Source organism: Aythya ferina, assembly GCF_964211825.1.
Source record: "Aythya ferina genome assembly, chromosome: Z".
NCBI classification, from domain to species: Eukaryota; Metazoa; Chordata; class Aves; order Anseriformes; family Anatidae; genus Aythya; species Aythya ferina.
In genome coordinates, this window is record NC_140299.1 from 50,695,311 (window position 1) to 50,721,753 (window position 26,443).

Here is a 26,443-nt window from a genome sequence, read left to right on the forward strand (position 1 = left end):
ATGTACATTGTAATACTTGATTGATAAGTTTGAAGCCAGTGGAGAACAACATTGTCACACACTGTCTAACACACTGCATCACAATTGAAACAATGCTTTTTATAAGAATGCAACAATTTTCACTCCTAGGTAATTAATAGGACTGTTAGGTGAAATAAAGGCAGATGTTTCTCCAAAAACTGCACCTTTCTTCCAGATTGCAGTATAATGCAGAATTGCATCTGTCATCAAAGTCTGCTCATGTGTCCTGAAACCAGGATCTTCCTGTGAGCATAGGTCACTGTTCTCTCAGCACCAGCCTCCTCTGGTGCTCAGATCAGTGATCTGTGCAAAGTGCATAGATTTGTAACTGCAGAATTGGTTAGGTAAATAGAGGCATGATCATGGGCCTGTGTAGGAGATATGGCCCCACCAAGTCACACAAAGTCAACATGTGCCTTGGTTTCACTCCTGGCCTTTAGCACAATTAGTTTGCCATTTCTCCTTGATACTGGATAGTGATTTTAATAGTGAACACTGGGCTTTGGATAGACTGGAAAGGGAAATGTTCCTCTGGCGTGTGAAAGTGCATAAATAGGAAATAGAAATACGTCTCCAAAAACCATTAAAAATAAAATAAAAGGGCTGTGATTGTTTTAATAATGCAGTATTTCTTGGGACAATTTTCTCCAGATAAGAAGGCAGTGTTTTTTCACACGTGTTTTTAAGTTTTGAAGCTGATTGATGCATGCTTGGGTTGCATGTCTTTAAACTAAAAGGGTGACTCATGGGAACATAGAACAAGAAAGGTGAATGGATTTCCGAGTTTGGAGCTGTATGACTAGGAGAGATGTATTATGTGTTATTCTTAGTAAAGGTGCTGCAGAAGGGAAAAGCAGGCAATTCACTCAAGAGCTCTGTGTGAATATTTGTTTAACTTTTGCATCCTATTGCTTGAAGTGCAGTACCTTTTTGCCTCATGAAAATCAAAACCACTTATGGTTTCAGCAGAAAATCTCCACCACTTAAAGAAATCTATTATGATAATTTAACTCATCAGCATGATAATGCTTTAAGAAATGAGGTCAGTTCGCTCACAGTAGGCTAAAGTGCAGCAAGGATTACAGTTGTAGGTGTTTATTGTAAGTGCAGATGTTTTCTTCTTTAAATTCCTTTCCAGGGTAGCAATGCTCATTTTCAACATTTTGTATTTGAGCGTAATTCAAAAACAGTAGCAGTGCCTCGCTCACTGACATTTGTTGAGTCTCACAGTTTCTCATGATACAGAAGTCATAAATCTCTTTAAAAGGATGTGAAAGAAGATATGCTGGAAATACATTACAGCATATAAAGAAACAGTTGCTGAGCTCAGTGGGGGCGTACTGGTTGCAATAATCAGCAGGTGACAAAGCCCAGAAGTAGCTTGCCTGGGAAACAAAGACTGCAAGTGTTTGCTGGCATTTGTTTGTGGGGCTGAGCCTCTTCTCCAGCACTTTTGCATTTCTTCACACAATGTCAAGAAGAAAAATACTCCCAGGTATCTTGTAATAGGTACTGCAACCCTTGAGAACAGGAGTTTGGAATGATTTTTATAAAAGCAGTGGGGTGCAGGTGGAAGGGTGGGAAAGGCAGAATGGGGCAAGAGAGAAAGATGTTGACCTGTCTTTTAGCACTGGGGGTGCCTCCCAGCAGATCAGGAAAGAGGAGAGACTCTAAGGAATCACGAACAAATGCTGGAATCACATCCTATAAATTATTCCATGGAGAAAGATGTAGCTTGCACTTGTGTCTTCTACCCAGCTCCACCACAACCTCAGGTAATTTGCTTGGGCATACTGCATCTCAGTTCCCTGCTGTAGTTTCTCACTTTGCAGTGATGGTTAGGTTTAATTTACTGACTGTATGTGTACTGCCTGCAGGGTTTGGGGGAGGAGGGAGCAGGTGGTTTTTTTTTGTTGTTATCGTTGTGTTGGCTTTTTTTTTTTTTTTTTTTTTTTTTAGGAAATAACATAAACAACTGCAAACTACTGCAACCATTTGCATCTGTAACCATGTAAATTAAATAAGGGAGTGGACTTGTTATTCTGAGACTTGCACTTTTCACATCTGCAAACCAGAGGACTGAATGCAAAAGTAGCAGGAACATATGTGAAACTTTCAGTGTTTGCTATTTAGTCCATAAGCTGTGGAGTTATGGAACAAAGTGGATCGAATAAATCACAGCTAGGATATTTTAGTCAGTGACTAGTAAAGTGCTTTTCCATTATGTCCTTCCATCAGGAAAACATCCACTGATTTTTTTCAGACCAGAAATTTGAAATTTCTGAGGACATAGAACAGCTCCAAGAATTAACAGCATTTTTTTTTCTTGCTAAACTTCACACTTATGGTACAAACAAAATGCATGCAGCATCTTTACACACACATATATATAAATTTTCGTGTATATATATAACACATTAAAAAAATAATTCAGTCTTAACTCAGCACTTCTCAATTTGTGATCATTAAGAAACACTGAAAATGAGATTTTTGTATAGCTGATCAAAGTGATAGCACAAAAAGATGAAGGGAAGAAGCACATGGTGAACGGTATGTACGTTTGTCAGTGATGGCTGGAAGAGAGTACTGGAGTGGGAGGGCCACTCTAAAAGACTAGACTTTGCCACCTCCCGTCACAAGATCTCATGTCCTGGAGGTGAGAAGGGGAAATTAGAAACTGGCAGTGAAGGCAAAGCAGAAAAACTAGAACAGGGAAAAGATCTGGGCTAAATATTGCAGTCGTAAGGTAGCCTTAAAATAGATTTTGGATAGACGAGAGATGTGCAAGAGGAGTGGGTGCAGCAACACATTTCTTCAAACATGCATCCATCACACCATATCCAACCACTTTTCTCTGAATTTTCTGGCATCTGAAATAACGCCTGATATTCTGGCGAACACCATTTAACATTGCATTCTTCTGAAATGAGGAAAAAAATGTATAGACTCCAACTTTCTTGTAAAGAATGTTATCTGGAAGGGGGTCATATGTATTTGCTCTACCAAAGTGGGATATCAATGCAGTTCTGTACCCAGAAATTTGAATTAACTTTATTGCTGCCACATGGCGACATTACATGTGCTCCAAAGCTCTGCATTTAGTTGCATCATCTGATGCTTCAGCAAATGCCCTTGAACTCATCAAGGGGCTGATGGATGTGTTTGTAAAGGCTCGGATGGTCACTTTATACGCAATGGTAAACCCACTGTTACACTTAATGAGGTCAGTGAAGCATCCAAAAAAGACACAGAAAGCTGTAGCATGGGTCTGTAAGCATGGTGATGCCTGGGCTTTTTAGGCTTAATGAAGCAGCTACTCAGCTGCTGAATATTCTTGTTGAACAGTCTCAGCATGGATTTTAAAATGAAGACATTGCTGATATTCATGTCCCTCCCTGCTCCTTGGAGAGTCCATGGCTCTTATGAAGTCTGCATCTTTTATGGTTTAATGGTTTTGAAATCAGCCATTTGCCTCATTTTCATTTTAAATGAGGGCCAGAGTCTGGCTTCCTTCCTTCCCTGTTCTCTCAGTGTTACATGCACTGTAAGACGGCTCATCAGCCTCCAGTTTGCTCTCTGGGGTATTCATAGTCCGAAAATAGCCAGAGCAACGCCACAAAATGAACACATTCCCAGGCCTTTTCCTATTTTAGACACCTTTTGAGAATTCAAGTCCCCACGTGAAGTCGTACAAGCAGTCCAGCGTCCCCATCACAGCCTCGCAGGGCTCCAAAGTCTCACCAACACCCACTCAGCATCCTCCAGGGCAGCGCCACTTGCTCGCATTGCGAGATTTCTTTTGAAGTAAACACCTCTGCTCAGAGAGGGGGCTCTGCGTAGTGTTTGGAGACGTTTCTTCCTGTGGTGGTCCTCCTGGTGCTGTGGTGTCCCAGGCTTTCCGGGAGGGGGGTTTAAGCGCGGTGCGGACAGAAACACGCCTGCCGTGGGTCCGTGAGCATCGCGGAGGCAGTGCACGGCACTCACGCGTGACCGCGGCCACGCGTGCCCCTCGGGCAAGGGTTTATCCGTGCTGTGCGGGGGTTTTCGGGCTGGGAAGGGGTCCCGGGGGCACGCCGCCTGTTGCTCCCGCTGCCGCAGCTGGTGCCCCCGAATTGCACCGCAGGCGAGCGGAGATCTCCAGCTCAGCTCCCTCCCGGCACAAGTTGTGTCCGCACGCAGGCTGGGAGGAGGCGGCTCTGCGTGACTCGAGCCTGCTCCGGGCTCCCTCCCGAGCCGAGCCGCGCCGAGCCCCCGCCGCCCGGCTCCGTCCGTGTGCGGGCAGCGCATGGGGGGTCCCGCAGCCCCCCGGCGGCGCTCGGCGAGGGGTCGGCGGGCGGGGGCAGCCCGGCCTCCCCGCTGCCTCCCGGCGCCGGGGGCCCTCGGGGCGAAGCGGAGCCGAGCCCCCGCCCGTCGCCCCCGCCCGCCGCCCCCCTCCGCGGGCGGGGGCCGCCATGACGAGCAGCAGCGGCAGCCGCCCGCCCGCCGCCCCCCCGCCGAGCCCCGCCGAGCCCCGCGGCGGCGGCGGCCCCCCGCGGCATGTCATGCAGGTGTCGGCCAAGGACGGGCAGCTGCTGCTCTCCTCCGCCGTGCGGAGCCTGGCCGCGCACAGGTAAGGGTGGGGGGCAAAGCGGGGGGCGTGCGGGGATGGGTCGCGGGGTGCGCGGCCCCGGCCCCACGGGCGGCGAGCGGGGTCGCTGGCGGAGCCGGCAGCAACTTTTCGAGCCCCCTCCCAGACTCCGTGCGCGCCCCCGGGGCGCGGCTCCGCGCCGCCCCCTCCCTTATCCCCCCGGCAGCCGTCGGGGGCTGTCCCGCAGAGGGGTGCGAGGCTGCCCCCGCGCTGCTCGGGGGGGGAAGGGCGCCGTGCCGCCCGCCCCGGCCCCCCAGGCCCTTGGTGCTGGCTGCTTGTGGAGCCTGGGGTCGGCTGGCCCCGAGGAGGTGGTGCGGATCATCGCCGGCCCGCTGGAGGCAGGTGTGGAACTTACCTGGTGGGTTTGGGGGTTTCCTGAAGCTCCTCTGCTGTTGCAAGGAGGTGAGAAATACGGCGGTACAGGGGCATCCCGCACTCACCTGCCCGCTCCTGAGTGTTTTTTTGTTTTTGTTTTTTCCTTTTTTTTCCCTCTTTTCTTCTTCCACGTTTTGAGCCCCACCGAGGGGGTGCTTTAAACAAGCGTATCAGAGTGCCTTCGGTCTCTAGCCTAGCAGCCTGCTGTGCTGACTAGAGAGCACAGCACACATGCCACAGAAGTTTCCTGTGTTGTGAGTCGGTGACGCACGCAGGAAGAGGGACACTCCAGATCGTGGCCCTGCGTGCTGACCAGTGGCTTCTCCCTTCTCCTCCAGCAGCCCCTTCAATGACCGGCCAATGTGCAGGATCTGCCACGAGGGCAGCAGCCAGGAAGACCTGCTCTCCCCCTGCGAGTGCACGGGGACCCTGGGGACTATCCACCGCAGCTGCCTGGAGCACTGGCTGTCATCCTCCAACACCAGCTACTGTGAGCTCTGCCACTTCAGGTTTGCAGTGGAGCGCAAACCCAGGCCGCTGGTAGAGGTCAGTACTCGGGGCACGTCCCCCAGAGCTCAGTGAGTGAGCCCCGTCTGCTTTTACATAGACATCACGAAGCCTCTGCCAAACAAGGGCAAGCTGTCAGCTTGGGGCTTTGCAAGGCAGTGGTGGGAGCTCAAGGAAAGGTCAGGAACAGCAAAAGCCGTGTTTCAAACAAAATCGAAACAAGCAAAAAGAACAGGAATGATGTTTTTGCTTCATTGTAAACAGAAGTGTCTGGGGAGCAGTGTGCTGGGGATACATAGTACACCAGGAGCTTGATAGAGGATGGAGGAGAGGTGTGTCACTACAAAGCAGTAGTTACTGCTCAACAGCATCTTTATTTAGAATATTTAATATAGGCCAGGAACTATTTTTTGTTTTACTTTGTTTGCTTTTGAGAGAGAGAAAACAAGCCAAAGAGCCTTATAAACCTAGCTTCTGTGTCAAGCCCACAAGAAGGAATTGGTTTTGCTCAGTGTCTGGCATCTCCAGCCATTCTTGAACGACCTTTTGGCCTCCTCTTGCCTGTGTACCAGACCAGACAGTGAATTGGGCAATTGTTTCTCCCTTATCAATTAAAATTCAGTTATGGGCCAATTGTAGAAGCTTTAGTGGCTGCATGAAATTTGCCAGCTTTTTTTTTTGTACCCCCAGGAAAAAAAAAAAAAAAAAAAAATAGAAGCCAAGATCATGATCTTTGCACTGTTAATGATCTTTCTCTTCTTTATTTTCCTTTGGGGGAAAAAAAAAAAAAAAAAAAAAAAAAAAAAAAAAAAAAGTAAAATTTATGGTTTGTGTTGGAATTAAAAGTGAATTAAAAAGAGTAACATTTTTCAGAAGTAATGAGAAGCATCTTGCTGTAGCAGTTGGTGACACAGGTGCTCTCATGCTAAGCCTCCTTCATCATTCCTGTAACCTGTAGCAGAGCTGTTGAAGGAGACACGCTATTAAAACTAAGGGAGAGAGGGTGTCATGTTTTGCCTTCACTCACAGGTCGGAGGATACGGGATAATACTGACTGCAAAACGAGCAATGCTGAAACAGTGCAGAGCGGTTTGATTTTGGATTCTGCCTTCTTCAGGCTGTGCCCTCACAAGGGCTGCTCATGAGGCTTCCTCTGCACAGATGGGGTGTGACATTTCCCTGGGCTAATGGGGACTGAAGATGTTGAAGGCAAAGCCAACCCTGCCCAGACTGAGGGAGTCCGGTTGCTTGATCGCTCCCTGCTGAAGCAAAACTCTCTTTTGCCAAAAGAGCAATAATATTATTCTAATGTGATACAATGTACTTTCTATACTGTATATTATATACATTATATGATTTATATATTATGTGTATATCTATAAAAACAATAACTAAAAACTGCCTGTTGTTTCTCAGTTGAGGACAAATGAGGAGCAGGTGCAGAAACATTTCTGAAACGTGGTACTCATTGTTAATTGTTTTTCTCTTTACTACCTAACCTTTTCTTGCTTTTCAGCTACCACATCCACAGTATTTTAACACAGTCGATAAAAATTATGTGCTGTTGCAGAAAAGCTTGTAATATGACAGCAGCTCACTCTTTTAAAGTCCTTTGCTGCCTTGTAGGAGTACATTTTTGATTTAGAAGGGAATTGAATTTATACTTTTAATGCTGAGAGCAGCAGAGATAAAGAGTAATGGGACAAATCTAAGCAGAAAGACATCAGCCAAACTTTTTGATTCTATTGCTGTAATTTAGGTTTGTACTTAAAGTTTGTACTAATTTAATGCACAGTGCTTTGAAATCCCCAAACCTCCCCATGCAGATATTTACAGTGAATCTAGAAGTTCCCAAAGTGCAACTAAATGAGATGCAAGTTGCCAGATTATGTCACTGCCTGTGCCCTAAGAGCACTGTCCTGTTTATCTTCCTGTATCACCTAGGGTAGTGGGACATGGAGGGAGGATTACCAGATGCAGCAGGACCAATTTTCACAAAAACCTGCTGTAATGTTTCACTAGGGAGAAGCCAGAGTGACCACCTGCTTCTAGTGGTCTCCATCAAGTGCAGTTACCTCCATCAAGTGCAGTTAAAGGGTTGTGTTTGTCTGAGGGGATGACAAATCAGGCAAGTATCATCAGCTCCCTAGAGCTGTTCCCCTCCCATGAGGTGCTGGCACAGCTGACTGTGTGAGGCAATACCAAAGTCAAAGTTCTCTTCATTTAGTAAGATAATTAGTTCTCCAAATGTTCCTCTCAACTAGATAATGGAAATGGTAAATGGTCCTTTCAGTGGAGGTGAAAGATGAGTTTACCAATGCATTTTGGGAGGTCAAGAGGGACTATTATACTCATAAAGCCATTTGTAGAGCGTAGCCAATACAAGCTTATCCAGTAATTCCTCAGCAGGTCATATCTCATGCAGAGACTGTATCCCACCCATTGGTCAGTGACAAGTAGTATAAAAATGCTCGAAGCAATCAATCATCGTATTTGTGTTTTCTGCTGGAGATTTAGAATTTTTTCCATCAGGAAAAGAAAAAAAAAAAAAAAGATACTTCTGCCTGTTCAAATAAATACTACTCACTTTCTTAAAGGGGGGAAACAAAACAAAACAAAAACAACAACAACAAAAACATGCTATTATTTCTCCTTACCCCTTTAATTGGCTTGATCACTACCTCCTATGGGGCTTAGCCATGAGTGTGAAGGAAATCTCGGTGGGACCAAATTGAGTTACTTTACTGGCTTTATCCAGAAATGTCATATCTGACAGGCATTCATGCTGTTAGCACCCAAGAGATGCTGCATCAGTAGTGGGCTTGAAATGAAGTGAGCAGTAAGTGGCAGGGCTGCTTGTTCAGCCATATTCCTCCCTCCCCTGTGTACATTATTACGGAAGCAGCAGAGAATTTCTTGCTGCGCTTAATGACTTGGTCAGAGCAGGTTAGTGAACCCATTCCATTTCTCCCTCACCCATGCTGTCAGTTCATTATGAAACAAGAGCAAGTACTCCATGAAAATTTATTGCAAGATGGCTTTTTGCCTTCTTTTAAGCATTTGCCCATGTTCACTCTAAGGATGTGGGCCCATGTGCTCAAACTGGAGATCTTTAGCTCAGATAGAAGGGAGAGATCTCTACAGCTGTATCCTGCCTCCTGCATACTTCATGCACAGGATGCAAAAATGCAGCGATCCAGCTTTGCTTTCTCTCCTCAAGTTACATTATGGGCAGCAGCCTGTTTTGTTGTTTTGTTGTTTTTGTAGCTGTTGTTTTTCCCTGGCTTTTTGTTGCAAAGAAAAGCATAGGTAAAATAGCTTTGATTTTGACCTCCATTTTCTATTTTATCTGTTGTATCTTTTCTTCATCATGAGCTTCTTTTTGGTCAGCTGAGTTTCAAACTATGCACTTCTTATGGGAGACATTCCTTTATCCGTGACATACAGCGTGCTTCTGTTGTCTGGGGGAGAAGTATCTGCCAAAATGTAGGTGTACTATCTGCCAAAGCCCACAGCCTCAACAGAGAGGCAGAAACCGGTAGCACAGTGTCAGGCTGATCCATCCAACCTTCTCTTTGTGAAGTTTCAGGCATTCCTGGATCTCTTCTTATTTTAACCCATATTCTTTTTCCCAGAAGAAATGTGTTTCTGAACAATTAATCTAGATTTATGGTAAGGATTGGCTGCGCTTATAGTATCCAAGGAGAGCAATTTGTTCTTTGCCACCCATCTTTTGTGTCATGAGTCATCATGTCATGATTCTGGGTAGTAGCATGTGCATGCTATGGTCCTTTCTCTTTCTCTGACGCTGGGACAAATGGAATGGACTAAAACAGGAGGAAATCAAATGAATTGTTTTTGATACCTCTTTGCCACCCTCTTGTTTTCATCTTTTACCCCCTGCTGCATTGGGTGGAAGCTCTCTGTGTATTGATCTTCACCAAGTCACAGAAGCATAACTCCTTCAGTTCTTGGCACATTGTTAAAATGTTAAGTTCTTAGTACATTGGAGAACCTGGTATATTGTTAAAATGGAGTAGGAAATGGAGTGTGATAGAAAAAGCACTTTTCCAGGCTGAAAGTCACTGAGTTATTTTGTTCATCTCCCTTCTGGAGAGGGCACCCAGAAAGCTCCGGCACTGAGAAAATGCCGACATCAAGCAGGGGTAATCTGCTGGAGCACAAACTTTCTGTAGCATCTTTGGAGTTGCCATTTAGTCATGTTTTTGCTAGACCACTTGCTGCTGTTCAGGCACTTGACAAGCATCAATATAGCAAGTCTAGGCATTTCTCTTGATTTCAGAACTCCTTTTAGATTGTTTGGAGTCATCCACTGCACTACAGTCTATTTGCCGCTAATCCAACATACGTTGTCAATTTACACGTTTCCAGTACATGCACATTCCCCTCAGTCCCTTGTGATACTGCAAAATTCAATTCAAAACGTACAGCTTGTTACAGGAAAGATCTGATCCCACCTATTCTACCACATACTAGATGTGCTGCACCCCTGCCTGTACAGTCTGCTGGAAACAAGAGGTCTACAGCATGTCAGCTTGCGCACATGAAAGTCTCATGTTTGGCATGTGCCTGGGGATGATGAATTTCAGAACAAAAAGCAGCTACTGATGAGTAGCCCTACTTTTCCCCAGTGTCCTTGTCTCCTCAGTGACAGTGGGAGCCTAGCACATTTGGCACAGAGCACCTAGGATAAAGTAGCAGAAACTCCAGACGCTGGAGGAAGGTCTAATACTGGGATTGATATGGGTAGACCTGATGTTCCTTATGACACACTTAGAAGGATGTCAAAACAAACACATTGAAATCAAATTACAGCAGTTTCAGTTAGTGATTTTATAGACCTTTCACTTTTACATTATTCTTTCAATAAGGCCAATCCATTTGGTATCCAGTGGTTCGTTATTTCTTTTTTCCTTTTTTTTTTTTTTTTTTCCAAGCAAACAAGCATTTCATTAACAACGTAAAACTCTTCAGCAAAACAGCATGAAAGAATGAATAATCAGGATAAACATCACAATAAAGAGAAGAAATTAACTACAGGTTTTTCCCTAATCTATTTCTGCCTCTGGAACTCGTACTAGAAAAGAAAACGAAAGAGGGGAAGTGGTTAAGAAGAGCTTGCATTATAATTTAAAACTTCCAGAAGCTGTACGCTGAAATCTGAATTTACTTTTCGTGCAAGGCTCTGAGTCATGCTCTTTTTATCTGTTGGGTTTCTTTTCACTTACTTTTCCCTCCACTACTCAGTGAAGCACGTCGTTAACAATCGATTACATTAAATAATGATGAAGACACACCAGATTTGCTGCACGTAGTTTGTAGAAGGGTTGCTCTCAAAGCCAGAAGAAAAATGGTGACTTGGCATAGTCACCAACAGGGATGTCTTCCATAAATCTCAGAGCACAGAGGAGCTGTGGCAGTCTGTGCAGCATGTTCATGCCAGGAGCAGGTAGGTGCTTCTGAAGGGAATAGAGGATGCACTCGGGATCGCTGGAGCACATTGCAAAGATGGGGAAGGAACACAGAAGCACTGGCAACAGGGAAAGTGTCCATGAGCAACTAAAAAAAAAAATAAATAAAAATTGGAAAGAGAGGCTAGCCAGAAGAAAAAAAAAAAGGCAAATTACACCAACTAACCTTAAACAAAAGGGCACTGGGACAGCACTAGCACTTTGGAAAAGAGAGTCACGGAAGATCCAGAGGGTGTTGCAGGGGACTAACTGACTAGCATACATATGTATATACATCTCGCCTCTTGTCTTAACCCAAAAAGAGCTAGGTGGTGGAGATGCTTTTTTACCTCATAGTCCTCAACTGCAAAAATGGACCCCTTGAGATCCAATTCACATGGGAGGAATTTGAAGCAGCCTTGTAGATTTCTAGCAGAAATGTGTTTGAGTTAAAGTATTACAAAAAGAAGTAACAGTAAACCCAATGACATATGCAGTTTTTAAAACCTGAGCTGTTCAAGAATGACTTTTTGCACCTAGAATACCCTTCTGTATTCATTCCTAGTGGGGAAAAATCCAGAGACCAAGACAAGCTGCATAAAGCTTCATAAGTCTAATAAAGAGAAACAAAGTAGTTATTTTATGTTCGTTACAGAAAAGTTTGGCAACAATGCTTCACTTTTCTCAAGCACAAATCTTTCTCATAGTTCTGGGAACAAGAATGCAGACAAAAGCAACTACCCTGCCAAACACAAAAGAAAACAAAACCCAAACCTTGAGGAAGAAAAGTAAAAATTATTTACCAGCAAGCAGATCATGGGTCACATCTGTAACTGCTCTTTGCTAAATTTAAAGGAACAGTGATCAAGGGTTGAGGAAAGTTCCCAGGAGAAAGTAAATGGACACTCAGAGAGGAAATAGCTGCCATGGAAAAGGCCAAACACGTCTTTCAGGACTAGTTAAAATGAGGGAAGATACAGTGATTTTTTAAAGGTAGAGCTCTTTGTGTTTCACATTATGGTACTGGTGATTTCTGTGTGGACATTGTGATTCTCTAATGCAGTTCTAGGTTGTGGGGTTATCATCTCTGTCCTGCAGGTAGCATATCCTACCACCAACAGGAGCCAGACAAGAAGCTGCTTATTCTAGTGAAAAAATTGCTAAGATGAAAAATTTCAGTGTGTCTGAATTTTGGGAGGGATAACAAGCTTTTATTGGATCATTAGTTTCCATATATTTGACCTTGTAGATCAAGGTATTTGTAGTGTATTGAACTTTGTGTTGCAGCTAGCAAATCTGCCTTGCTTGCCTTGCTTTGTATTTAAAATGCAAAAAGGTGATTTTTGTTGATTGATTTTTTCTTGACTGCATACATTTGTTTGGTTAATTGGGAAGACATTCATCCAAAAATAGAATGGTGGCTTTGCAAAACATACAGATAAAAGGAAATAACTGCTTCTCCCAGAGTTCCACAAAATCTTTTTTCTTGACGTATCTTGAAAACTTTTACCTGTTAGAAGTATCACCTGAAATATGAACTAGAAGTGAGTAATAGGAAAACTGACCAGCAGGAAGCCAGACTAATGTTAAAGGATTCAATATCATTTAATTGGACCTGCAAAAAGTTTCACAGATTTTTTGCAACATAGCAAGCTCTGTTCTTTGTTTTCACTATCATATAGTTACTAATCATGTTTTTAGGTATTAATGTTTTATAATCCAGAAACCGAACACCACGTTTACCAGCCACTGCCACCTCCACAGCTTGGTGGAGCACTGTGTATCAAACACCTGCTTTTCAGTTTGCAGGCTACCCAAGGTCTAGATGGCAAATTGTTGTAGTGTGAGAGCAACAACCTGCAGTACTCTGCTCACTTACTTTCAGCCTAGGGTTGGTTCTTGTCTGCACTGTGGCATATTAATTCTTTCAAAACAACAGCAACAACAACAATGTATCCTATACCATCTTTATAATAAACACTCTACTCTCTCCACTTAAAAAACATGAAAGTGAAATTATTTTGGTATTTCACATAGTAGCTTTGGCTCATTTGGACATCAACAATGAAAGTATTCCCTGGAACTTTAACCCTCATTTAAAATGAGGGTTAAGTGCAGACTCAGTTCTGAAGAGGCCATAGCACTAACACAGCAAAGATAACAGAGCTCAGATCTTTAGTTTCTACCTGTAAGAAATCTAGAAAGTCTAGACTCTGGGACTAAAGGAGCATTTCCATCAGTTATCACTATGACCTTTCCAAAAGCAGCTCACTGACAAAAGCAGCTTATCTGATCTAAGCAGGAAAACTCAAAACTGAAATTTAAGTGTTTTTGTTTTGTTTTGTTTTGTTTTGTTTTCCAATGAAAAAGTAGCAGTCATATATTTGTTTTCCTTGGCAAAACATTAACCTAGAAAAGTTTTGAGTTAACCAAAGTATTTCATTGCACTGGAATTGAACATACGTACCATTCTGTTCTGAGAGACTTTATTTTGAGTTACATTCCAGTAAGTTTAGTTTCAAAACATTAAAAAAAAAATAATAATCTTAAAACAGATTTTTTCAAGTAAATATTTGAACAAAACTACCTGTTCAGATGTTATTATTATATATATATATTTTGGTCAATAAGTGGTCCTCTTGGTCTTTAAAAATGTCCTTCATCCAAGAGAAATGCTCTCAAAAAAACAGGCAGTATCAGTCTTTCTTGGCCTAAAGCCTAAAGGAAAATGCTCCTATTGGTCATTGCAGGAATGAAACCAGAAATGACAATAATTACTGGCAGTTTTGCTTGTTCACAGGCTGCTTTTGTTGAGATTCACTGCAGGGCTATCAGCATGAAAAGAATGAAATGAAGTGACATGTTTGATGTGTAATAAGTTATTTTTAGTTCAAAGGGAAACACATTTAGGGAAGACAATTCCTTCCTGTCTCCTCCCGCCCCCCCGCTTCATCTGTGATAACAATTTAAATACCTTTAACTAAAAAGCAGCGTGATGGATTTTCTTCATATTCTGCAGAGTCTCCTTTGTTGCTGGTATAATTCAAGCAGTATTTATGTAAAATCAATTTTCCAAACAGAACATATTGAACTAAAAAGGGCTTCTCAGTAGAAACTGATTGTAGCCTTAGGATCTGATCCAGAAAACACTGTGCACGTAATTCACTTGGTTTATGTGAGTCATTTAATTGAAGTTATATCTATGAGTTGAGCGCTTCTAGAATTTGGCCTATGGCAGTGGTGAAATAGCTCAGACTTCTGGAGGTGTTTTGGAGCAGCTTCCTGCTGGCAACTCATTTTCATGAGCCAGAGCCTCTCGAAAGTGTCTGGTCCTCAGTTGCTGCTTGTTCTGGTTATTTCCATCTTCAAATGAAAGACTTCACTTTTCTGTCACATTGCACACATGCATCAGCCTGTCTCACATCTCAGATAAGCATTTCTCCGGTTTGTTATGTTTGCTTAGACATGATGAAATAAACCGGTTAAAAAGAAACTGAGCCCATTTGCTCATCTCAGGGGCGTGAAGTTTCAAATTGTTTGACAATGTCAAGTAAACATCTCAGTATATTCTTGTTGAAAAGGGTTTGGGGACAGATCTGGCTTTGTGTGCAGTTTTAAATATCAGGTGAAATTTTGGAAGCCAGTAATTGGCACACAGACCAAAAGACTGCCAGGGACTGCTGAAAATCCATTTAAAGTTCCCCAGAGCTGTAGCTGCCATTCAGTTGGAAGAAGCACAGAGACCCTCTGATGAAGGTCGGGAGCTCTGTTTTATCTTTCTGGAGTAGGTAATCATTTAAATTCAACACTGCTTTGCGATGTAACTGCAACAGATCCTTCTAAGTGTACTACACATGTCAGAGTGTGACATGAAGGTGCCTTGGATGTGCTAGTGGTGTTTCCTATTCCAAACGCAGTACATTGAGCATCCTTTTCAAAAGTTCTTTCATTAACTGTGGAGTTTTAGCCTATACCACTCTTAGAGAGGCTCTTCCAGAGCTGGATCCTACGAAGGCTGGGAATTTTATTCTGACTCTTACCCTAAATTTATTTATGGCCAGTTATTAGCCATTTGTTCTTAAGCCAGCATTGTCTATTAGCTTAAGTAGCACTTCTCCTTCACTGATGTCCCCCATCTGTTCTCCCATTTTCTGGCCGTCCCCAAGGTGCACTTAGAGAGCATGATCTTGCTGGGGTAAATGAGTCAAACTTTTAAAGTCTGCCCTTGTAAAATGGGCTCTCAGTTTTCTTGGTGTCCCTTCTCTGTACCAGCTGAAGTGATTCTTTCTTGAGCACAGGAGACCATCACCAGTGCATCTTGGGGGAGCTTCCTTGCTACTTCCCCGTTGTAAGGAGCTGCATGGCTGAAGTCATGGCCTTTCCCTGGCTATTTGCTGCTGCTCCCCTGCAGGAAGGGCCCTTTCCCCAGAGTTGGGACAAATGATCTTGGGTAATTTCAGCAAAACCTCCGCATGTTTCTCTGCCTGTGTATCCGGAACAGTAATCAATGTTCACTTTAAGATGGCATTTAATGAAAAAATGCCTTGCCAGCTCGGCCAATTTTTTTTTTCAAATGTGACCCTTTTTATGAGCTGCCTTTTTTTTTTCAAAAATGGAAATTATTGCTCGTGGTCTCAATTTATTGCAGAAGTAATTGAGTACCTTGACACATCTTAATATAATACATTTCAGAGTATCATAGTGCAGGTCTGACAGTGGCATCTGGCCTTACATCTTATTCTTTGCCAGCATGGTAGTCCCTCCTGCACAGCCACACTAATTAATCAGCTCAGCACTTTGCTGGAATCATTGTCTGAGTTTCAGTTTCACAAAAGGATTTGCTGACTTGGCTTCTTAGCTATAAAGTAACTTGACAGTGCACATTTCCAAAACGGAAGACTGAAACCTAGAATCTAAACAGGAGCATATTTAGAAACACGTGTATGCTACTTCAGGAGAAAAATACATGCTGTGACTGAAATCCATATAGCCATTGAAATTAGTTATTCATTGCTTTTGACTTCCATTTCAGAAATAGCTAGTGAAATTACGCCAGCTTTTAAGGTTAGACTGTAAAAATTTTATTTTATTTTTTAATTTATTATTTAATACTACTTTTGTCTGTCCTGGCCTCATCTAATATCTGAATCGCTTAGGTTTAATTCTTTGTTCATGTGGGTCAGACAAGACAGAAACAGCGCCTGGAGACATCAGCCTGTGAAGCGTGCACAGGCTGTTTTTTATCTGCTTAAGCATTTGATCACAGTAATAGGAACACCATAAAATACTTCCAATGCCTTCTACTGCATCTTGTGAAAGTCATGGAGTGGGAGATGACAACAACACCCTTGTGCATTATTCCTTGAGTGTGCTTTTTCTTGGGTGTTCTTTGGTGTCTCTCAGGTCAATGTGCAGCATTTCTTCTCTAGCTGAGCCACCTGTGTACCTCAGGGCAGAGACTATGTTTGTCCAAGGGTGTCACCTGCACTAAAAGGGCTCAGGGATGTGGCCGTGCCTTCTTCACCACCCAGCTGCTGGGACACACGGTGCTGAGCTGTGGAGCTGCTGGCTTTTTAAGGCCTGCCCTGGGAAAGCAGCGAACACCTGCTGTTCCCACTGAGGTGAAGAAGAAGTGCAGGTGCTTAGCAGTTCTCTAGCAGGTCACCTTTTAAACAAATATGTCTCGCAAACCCTTTTGGCAGTCGCCTTTAAAAGCAGAATCCCCACTGCCAGGCGCTTTCAGTTCCTCTCATTTTCCTGGTGGTTTCTCATTACGGGGATTCGTGGAAATTGAACAAGGTGAAGGTTGCAATCAGTCATGTCTAGAAGCATCCAAATATAACCTGGAACAGTGAAGCATATGCCCCGGGGAGTGTTTTTCAGTAAATGGAATGAAGACACTGAGGAAAGTGGCTGCAAGCCTTTCACACGTGACTTTATGGTTTTCTCTGTAAATTTACAGTAAAATGACAACCTGTTCGAGTGTAAAGCTTAGTCTCCTCACTTTGTGCAAGCCCTGCTGAGGCAAGCTCTGCATGCAAGACCCCTGCCCTCTGCTCCATCCTGCTGCGGGGGAATGTGTGAGTGGATGGGTGGGTGTTCTGCTGCTGGTTGGCATCAGTCCCCTGATCCTGGTGTTTGGGTGTTCTCATTTATCTTCAGGTTTAGACCCCCCTTGGAAAGGAAGGATCATCGTTCAGCCTCCCTCTTTTGCACCTGCTTGCAGAAGTGGCTTATAGTCGTACATAGTAGTTATGAAGCACTTCCCACTTTGTTAGGATTTTAAAAGGCAACTCAAGAAAAAAAAAAATAATTCCTATTTTTTAAAATGTATTTTTATGTTCTCCTGAATTCCTGAGTCATAATTGAAAATGAATGCAGGCTACTGTGTTACTGTGTTGCAGTGAAACTTCACAAAAATTTTGTGAAATAGTTACTGTGTATTTCCATCTGAGAGACGGTGAGGTCGAGGCAAACTTGTCTGCTGATTTGGACCTGTCCTGATAGTGCTGGTCTAGTGCCAATGGCTTCCTGCTCCTGGTTGTAATCGATTTCCTGACTGTGGTTTTACCCTGTATTAAGATGGAGAGAGAAGTGCTGCATTTGTTTTCCTGGAGCAGGCAAAGCAGGAAAAGATGAAGCAGGGTTTGAAAAGAACAGGTGGGATGCCTAGGTGAGCATACTTGCTGCAGCCGACATGGCTTTTTTGTTGCACTGACAGCAAAGAACAGGAGCACTTCTGGCAGGAGTGTGATGATCTGTCCAAATCCTTCACCTTTCCACAGCAAAAAGTTGCATGGCTTGGTAGTCATCCTGTTTAAAGATTGACTTAAGTGATGAGGTTTTTTATATTAAAAGAGCTCAGTGTGCTGTTGTAGGCTGAACTTCCTTCACCTCTGTGACCTGAAATCCTGTTTATAGAAACAGGGGCATGCAGGATTGATAGCTGTTCAATCAGCGTTCACTCCAGCAGTTGACTTTCAGGCACTCTGTTCTGCAAGATTAATGTCCTCTTAGTAAAAGTAACCTTGTGTGAATCCAACTCTGTTTGCATGCAGATACCTGAAAGCAAGTTAAAAATGGCTTTGGCGATATTACTGGTGGAATTAAAATAAATAATCTTAAAGTAGGATACAAAGCACTAACAAACAGTGTCTGTGCTCTGGAGTTGTCAGAAGAGCGTGTGATTCTTTCTGCATTGAGAAGGGAGTTTCTGAGACATTCCAGCAGCCAAATGCCATGGGCAGCACTTTGCCAGCACATTTTGGTGAAACATGTCCCCTTCTCAGGTCAGCTTTTCTACAGGTGAACAAATGATGCTGTGGGTAGGTATGGCTGGAGGTGTGCCTCAGCAAGAGGGACAACTTCAGGTGGGAGCTCTCTAGGGACAGCCAAGGCCCTGTCCTGAGTGTGATCTCTGTTTGCCCTTCTCAGAGGGGCAGGCCCATGTTTCACAAGCAAGCAGCTCGTCTCGGGCCACGCGTGCTCCCCTTGCTGACACTTGCTCTGTCTGCGTTTTGCCTGCAGTGGCTGAGGAACCCAGGCCCCCAGCATGAGAAACGGACTCTCTTTGGAGACATGGTGTGCTTCTTGTTCATAACGCCACTGGCGACCATCTCTGGCTGGCTGTGTCTACGAGGAGCTGTGGACCACCTGCACTTTAGTAGTAGGCTAGAAGCTGTTGGCCTCATTGCACTCACTGTCGCACTCTTCACTATTTACCTCTTTTGGACCCTAGTAAGTATTGGTTTCCTATTCAACTCACAGGACCGAGGGAAAGAGTAAATCAGAAAATTAATTGCACCTCTGCCACAGAGTGCTGCAGAGTGGGTGGACTGTTGTATGAAGTGTCACTTACGCTTAGCGCTGGTATAAATATACAACTACAAGAAATCTCGTGGTTACATAGGTGTTAAGTTCTGTGGAAAGCTAGAAAGATGCTGTACATTTCAGATCAGTAATTCCCAAATCCCAGACACTGGAGAGGATAGCAAGAGGGAGAGAGGAAGAATTGTGCAAGTCTAGGTACCAGCTGGTTTCCCACAAATCTGGCACACCTAAGAATTTTCCACACTGCTCTTTGTACAGTCCCTTATCACTACACTTACCCGTTTGTAGGAGCCCATAGCCCCCGAGTGGTTACATCATTAACACACTGCTGACACCACAGAGTCATTCTGCACATCCTCAGAGAGGAAGGGACCCTTGCTGGGTCGAGGTCTCCCAGCCTAGAGGCATGATTTTTACTTTATGATGAGAATAGTTCACTGATAGTTGACATCAGAATACCCCTAATCTTTTGTTTTTCTGCCAACTATGATGCTGTGGTAGAACTATTCATGTTACCTTGATTCAAGAGCATACATCAGGATGTTTCCCCCAAGAATGTCAATGTAATGGTCTTCCTGATGAGCAGTTCCTCCGTTAATCATCCTTTAGACATCTCCAAGGCCTGGGTTATCTTGCCCTTTCCTCAAAGTACATTTTTTTATCTCTTTCACACATAAGAGAGTTAACTATGCATTAGTATCAATAGTAAGCTCAAAAAAGAGAAGGAAGAAACAAGCAAATAAATACCCCCCCTCCCTCCCACAATAACTAATGAGGAGCTCCAAGAATGCTATGAAAGGTAACAGCTCTTTTACTTCATTCAGAACAGTAAAACCTCAGCTCATCCACAGAGAAGTTCAGGCTAATTTTAACACAACAGTAGAGAAATCTCAGAGTTTTGCCTCAGCGTCCTGCAGTTTCACTTTTCTTTGCTTCTGCTTCCTTTCCCCATAAAGCAGCAGCTCTGCCCTTTGACAGGAAAGCAGTGACTCCAGCAGTAACAGGGCACTTGGGTTTCCTGCCACACTGTGTGTAGACATTTCCTTTGGGAAACATCTTTTCAGCAAATTTCAGCAAGCTGAGGTTGCTGAAATTGCCTTAGCACGACTGCCTTAGAAATCCAAATGCTGCCCAGTTTTGGTGTTTTTTTTTTTTTTGTTGTTGTTTGTTTTGCTTTGTGTGTGTGTGTGTTGTTTTTGTTTTATATATATATGTGTATATATATATATATACATATGTATATAAATCACCAACATCAGAATGGTTTTAAGTTGGAAATGGCAGTTTGGCTGATTTGCTTGGTTAAATTACTTGTGACATGTGGACACATCCAACCTTGCTCATTAAGACTTCTGCAGCATTTCAGCCGTAATCACCATCAGCATTTATTGCTATTGCACTGGTAAAGGTAAAAATGACCTCTGTTTACTTGATAACTTTCACGCCTTCAGAAGTTTAGCGAGAAATCTGTATGCCCTTTATTAACCTTAAGGTTATTTGGCACTCGGAGAACGTGTTGATAGTAAGCTTGATGTAAACGCATACCTCGGCTGGTTTAATTGAAATACAGTATCCTCAATGCCCAGCGAGTTGTGTAAGACGCTCTGTTGTAACCTGCCATTCAGCCCAACAGGAGGCGAATGGGCTAATGAAGCCCTCTGTCCATCAGGCAAGAGCAAGGCAGGAGGCCTTTCAGGACACAGTAACCGCCCTGTTCAGCGTGAGTTAATTCAGTGGGTAGAGCAGAGGGAGATGTGGTGGGAAGGATGCTCAGGCTCTGCTCAGTACAGAAGGTGCCCTCATTTCTCTCCCAGCATTAGCGCTGGATGAAAGAGTTTAGCAGAGGCTTATGTACATCTGTAAAATAAGACAACAGGCTCAGGTGCCAGCGTATTCTCACCTGCTTCATAAGAAGGCAGGGCTATAAAGGCAAGGAAGAGGTTTAATACAACTTTACAAACAGCACTGAGCACTCTACACTCCGCTCAGCAGCCTGGGATGCACCAGTCACACAGGAAAGCCCCAGCCTGCATTTACCTCTGGGAAGCACCACACTGCCCTCACTCTGCAGCGAGGGGTGACCTGCCAGCACAAGGGCTAACCCCATCGAGGGATCATAGAATCATAGAATCATAGAATATCCTGAGTTGGAAGGGACCCTTAAGGATCATCAAGTCCAACTCTTGACACCGCACAGGTCGACCCAAAAGTTCAGACCATGTGACTAAGTGCACAGTCCAATCTCTTCTTAAATTCAGACAGGCTCGGTGCAGTGACCACTTCCCTGGGGAGCCTGTTCCAGTGTGCAACCACTCTCTCTGTGAAGAACCCCCTCCTGATGTCAAGCCTAAATTTCCCCTGCCTCAGCTTAACCCCGTTCCCGTGGGTCCTGTCACTGGTGTTAATGGAGAAAAGGTCTCCTGCCTCTCGACACCCCCTTACGAGGAAGTTGTAGACTGTGATGAGGTCTCCCCTCAGCCTCCTCTTCTCCAGGCTGAACAGGCCCAGTGACCTCAGCCGTTCTTCGTACGTCTTCCCCTCCAGGCCTTTCACCATCTTCGTAGCCCTCCTCTGGACACTCTCCAACAGTTTCATGTCCTTTTTATACTGTGGTGCCCAGAACTGCACACAGTACTCGAGGTGAGGCCGCACCAGTGCAGAGTAGAGCGGGACAATCACCTCCCTTGACCTACTAGCGATGCCGTGCTTGATGCACCCCAGGACACGGTTGGCCCTCCTGGCTGCCAGGGCACACTGCTGGCTCATATTCAACTTGCTGTCTACCACGACCCCCAGATCCCTCTCTTCTAGGCTGCTCTCCAGCATCTCATCGCCCAGTCTGTACGTGCAGCCAGGGTTTCCCCGTCCCAGGTGCAGGACCCGGCACTTGCTCTTATTGAACTTCATGCGGTTGGTGATCGCCCAACTCTCCAACCTGTCCAGATCCCTCTGTAAGGCCTTTACGCCCTCATTTGAGTCCACAACTCCTCCAAGTTTGGTGTCATCAGCAAACTTGCTCAAAATACCTTCTATTCCTACATCCAGATCCTTTATAAAAATATTGAAAAGTACCGGCCCTAAAATGGAGCCTTGAGGGACCCCACTGGTGACCGCCCGCCAGCCTGACGCAGCCCCATTTACCACAACCCTTTGGGCCCTGCCCGTTAGCCAATTGCTCACCCATCGTATGATGTTTTTATTTAGCTGTATGGTGGACAGTTTGTCCAGTAGGATCCTATGGGAAACCGTGTCAAAAGCCTTGCTGAAGTCCAAAAAAATCACATCAGCTGGTTTCCCTTGGTCCACCATACGGGTGATCTTATCATAAAAGGAAATCAGGTTAGTTATGCAGGACCTACCCTTCACAAACCCATGCTGGCTGGGACCAACGACTGCTTTGTCCCCCAGGTGCGCCTCAATAAGTTTGAGAACCATCTTCTCCATGATTTCACCAGGCACTGACGTGAGACTGACAGGCCTGTAATTGCTAGGGTCTTCTTTCTGACCCTTCTTGAAAATCGGCACAACATTTGCCAGCTTCCAGTCTACCGGGACCTCTCCAAATTCCCAGGATCGTTGAAAAATAATTGAAAGAGGTTCTGCGATGACATCCGCCAGCTCTTTCAGCACCCAGGGATGAATCCCATCCGGACCCATGGACTTGTAGGGATCCAGGTGGAGTAGCAAATCCCACACACGTTCAGGGTCGGTTGGGAGTTTGTCATCCCCACCGTCCCGGTCCTCCAGCTCAGGGCACCCTGGGTCCCGAAGCCCATCATCGGCATTGAAGACAGAGGCAAAGAAGGCGTTAAGCGTCTCTGCTTTGCCTATGTCATTGTCTGTGAGGAGACCTTCCCTATCAAGGAGCGGCCCTATGTATTCTTTAGTTCTCCTTTTTCCATTCACATATCTAAAAAAACCCTTTTTATTTTCTCTCACAGACACAGCCAGCTTCAACTCTAGGTGTGCTTTGGCCACACGAACTTTCTCCCTACAAACACGAACAGCATCCCTGTATTCTTTCCATGACACCTGGCCCTCCTTCCAGTAGCGAAACACTCTCTGTTTCCGCCTAATCTCCATTAGAATGTTCCTGGTCAGCCACGCCGGCCTCCTGCCCCGCCTGCCTGACTAGTGATATTTAGGAATTGCCTGATCTTGTGCTTCTAGGAGGCATCGCTTAAAGAATGACCAGCACTGGTGGACATCGAGGCCTTCAAGAGCAGTTTCCCAGGGGACCTTGCTGACTAGTTCCCTGAGCAGCCTGAAGTCCGCTTTCCCCATATCTAGGGATGAGGTTTTGGTGGCACTTTTCCTTCTGTCACCGTAAATTTTGAACTCAACCACTTCATGGTCGCTATGACCGAGGCGGCCACCAATCACCACGTCTCCCACCAGACCCTCTCTGTTTTCTAGCAACAGGTCTAGGAGGGCACCTTTCCTAGTTGGCTCCGTTAGCACCTGCACCAAGAAGTTATCATCTAGGTGCTTCATGAACCTCCTGGACTTGCTCGTGTCAGCCATGTGGCACTCCCAGTTAACGTCTGGCAAGTTGAAGTAATAGGATTCAGCCTATTTTTTTTTTTTATTCCCTACTTTTTTTTTTTTTTTTTTTTTTTTTTCCCTTAGCAGATGGGTGAATCCTGTACTTGTTTAGTTAAGGCTGTACAGGGAATATACTGAGTGCTGTTGGGTAAATTACACACAACATGTGATATAATGCTCCTCTAGGACCTGGGAAAATTAAGAAAACTAAAGCTTCATTTTACTTACAATAAATCAGCTTATTTTCTCTGGAGGCAAAAGCTGGCGTATAGATTATTTGCACACCACAGTAGCCCAGTGAAAATGGGAGTGATGCTGTTTTTAGCATCCAAGAAGCTATTTTATCCCTTCCCCTAAAACAGCCAAGTTCTCCATAAAAATACTGTTACTTTTCCAATGTATTTGATAACTGTAACTGATATACCACCATATATATATATATATTTATATCCTGCTATGCCCAAGATACAAGCTTCAGACAAAATTCTATTTAAGAATTCAGGGCCACATTCTGCTTTCTCAGACCTAGGTAATCTTGACTTCTACAAGATCAGCAGGGATTGGGGTGCAATAGAATTTGGCCATGTAGCTTCCAATATAACATAACTGCTGGTTATGTTAAACAAAAAAAGGCTAGCCTAAATGAATCCAAATTAGAAAGACAGACATCTCCCCTTGCTATCCTATTGAATAGGTGAACAAAGAACTTCAGTGTGGCAAGGACCAGTGTAAAAACAGGCGTTTGTTCAGCATCTCGAGTTTCCCATCCAGTGCAAGTGTTTAGGGTGAGAAATGCTGGCTCTCGATGAAATTGGGTAGCTGACATAACTTGGAAACTGCCTTCAGGCAAGAACCCATTGTAAACAAGCTGTCAAACTTAACTGGGATATCCTGTGAAAATGCCTTAAACAAACAAACAATAAAGCCTGGATTAACAATGTAGCTGTTTCTCAAAGACTCTGGTGTGATGCTACTGGAAAACCCATCCTAAACTCCAGCTTGCTTCTCTGAACCAGTCACAGCATTTTGCATGGCATTCATCTGTGCAGTTTTCTCTCTTTTTTTTTTTTTTTTTTTAACTACCACATGAATTCTGCTGATGCTGCAGCTCTTTCTTAAAAGGGATTTCTCATGTCCTTACATATAGGATGTTCCACAGAAATGAAGATGCAGGCTGCTTTACCTTCGGGGGAAGCAGAGGAGATCGAAAGGTGGGGAATGTATTCATCTGCTGGAAGAGCTGTCTTTGGGCAACCGCTTATTGAACAAAAGCTCTGTGGGTTTCCCTCGTTAACAGCAGACAACTGGATAAAGATCTAAAAAAAAAAAAAAAAAAAAAAGCTTTTTTTTTTTTTTTTTTTCCTGTCGCTAGTAGGATTTTATAGAATGGTAAATCATTTATTTAGCTAAAAGCACCCCTTTGCACTAAGAAAGGGTTTTGAAGGATATATTCATAGGCATGTTGGTACCTAACACAAAAGCACCAGGCTTTGCAGTCACTCCACACCTCACCAGCACTGCTGCAGAGGGTAGGGAACCGAGCAGCACAGCCCCTTTGACAAAGGCACTGGTTGGAAGCAAATGCTTCACTGCAAACAGCAGCATCTTCCATCTGCCTGTGTAAACCAAGCGTGTTACCTCCAGATACAGCATCTGCATGGCACCTTCTACCTTCTGAATAGCAATGACCCACAGAAGTGGCACAGGTGCATAAAAATTAATAACAAATAACAGGCTGCGCATGGAAACAGAATAGCTAACAAGACAAGGTTCCTTCTGCGCTCACTGCTTGGGTCTCTTCTGCCCACAGCTCAGTAACGTTGTAATTGTCATTTGGCATGTTTCACCCAAAAGGTACCAAGACTGCTAACAGCTTTTAACAAAGCTGTGAATGTACAGCATCTTACACAGACTTAACTCACTGCACTTGACTGTCACTAAAATAAGCAGTAAACTATTAAAAAAAAAAATGTACAGGACCAAGCTATCTTGTATATCTTGCATAGCAGTCATTTCTCTTCCACTGCTAGCAGAACCACATCGAGGCTTATCTGATTAAACTCAAAAGACAACCTCAGCTGGGACATTAATTCTAAGACAGTGAGAAGACGGCTCACATGTCTCTGAGCAACCCTGAGCTCGATGCATACAGCAGTAAAGCCATTACAAGGTAGAACGTATAGCCTTGTCAGTGTATGCACACCTTAGCTACCTGCACGTCTTCACCATCCAGCCAGCTCCATGTTTTGTCAGTTTAACAACTCAAACCCAAATTCATCTGGTTGTAAATGGCTACCAGTAATTCCAGTTCTTGGGAAATACTGGCAGGATGTCCAACTTTTAATTTTGTAAAAAGGGAACGAGTGGTGGGCAACAGCAGAAGGTAGGACATAAGCTGCTTTTCTCTTTTGCCATGGATATGTGTGGAACCTGCCATCTGTATGTTAGGTCTGATCTTTGCCAACCACTTTTTTGTTCAATTTTATTCCATCCAACAAAGCTCCTTATAGGTGTTTTGTTCCACTTGAAGGTTTTCCCCCTGCAACTCTAATTGATTCCTTAGAGGAATGAAGTGATTCTAAGTGCACTACACCTCTTTTCTCCCTGCAGGTATCATTTAGATATCATTGCAGATTATACAACGAATGGCGTCGGACCAATCAGCGGGTGATACTCCTAATCCCGAAGTCTGCCAATGTTCCTTCCAACCAGCAGTCCCTGCTGGGCCTGCCATCAGTCAAAAGGAACTCAAAGGAAACAATCGTCTGATCTGGGGATTTCTGCACTGGGTCCATGCACTAAAAATATTTTCCTCAAACTCTTCGGGCTCAGACACCGTCCAGAACCCACTAGTGTGCTGTTCTGATTTACAAACTCTTCACAGAGGAAGAAATCACTGTCTGAATTCAAATCATGGATGCTGCAATCATATGATATTTGCTAAGCTGCCAAATGTGTTTATTTAGCAGATACTATATGGAAGCTCGTGTTAATACTTGCATCAACAAGTGATGCAAACTTTTCTATTGTTTAAAAATATTAAACTATGATAATTAACAATGCAAAA

General features: G+C 44.0%; 1 protein-coding gene across 1 annotated transcript; it reads left to right on the forward strand.

Annotated features, from left to right (window-relative positions):
* Window positions 1-3,828: 3,828 nt before the first annotated feature.
* On the forward strand, window positions 3,829-26,443 carry MARCHF3 (membrane associated ring-CH-type finger 3). Its single transcript, XM_084504027.1, has 4 exons — window positions 3,829-4,630; window positions 5,362-5,569; window positions 18,529-18,738; window positions 25,987-26,443. The coding sequence occupies exons 1-4, from the start codon at window positions 4,473-4,475 to the stop codon at window positions 26,143-26,145; spliced, it is 735 nt and encodes a 244-aa protein (XP_084360153.1). The 5' UTR covers window positions 3,829-4,472; the 3' UTR covers window positions 26,146-26,443.

What these genes read in the sequence shown, in the direction of transcription:
- MARCHF3 (XM_084504027.1), top strand. Translation starts at nt 4,473, where the DNA reads ATGACGAGCAGCAGCGGCAGCCGCCCGCCCGCCGCCCCCCCGCCGAGC. An exon ending in CGGAGCCTGGCCGCGCACAG is followed by an intron (nt 4,631 to 5,361) that starts GTAAGGGTGGGG and finishes CTTCTCCTCCAG; the next exon opens with CAGCCCCTTCAATGACCGGC. An exon ending in TTTACCTCTTTTGGACCCTA is followed by an intron (nt 18,739 to 25,986) that starts GTAAGTATTGGT and finishes TTCTCCCTGCAG; the next exon opens with GTATCATTTAGATATCATTG.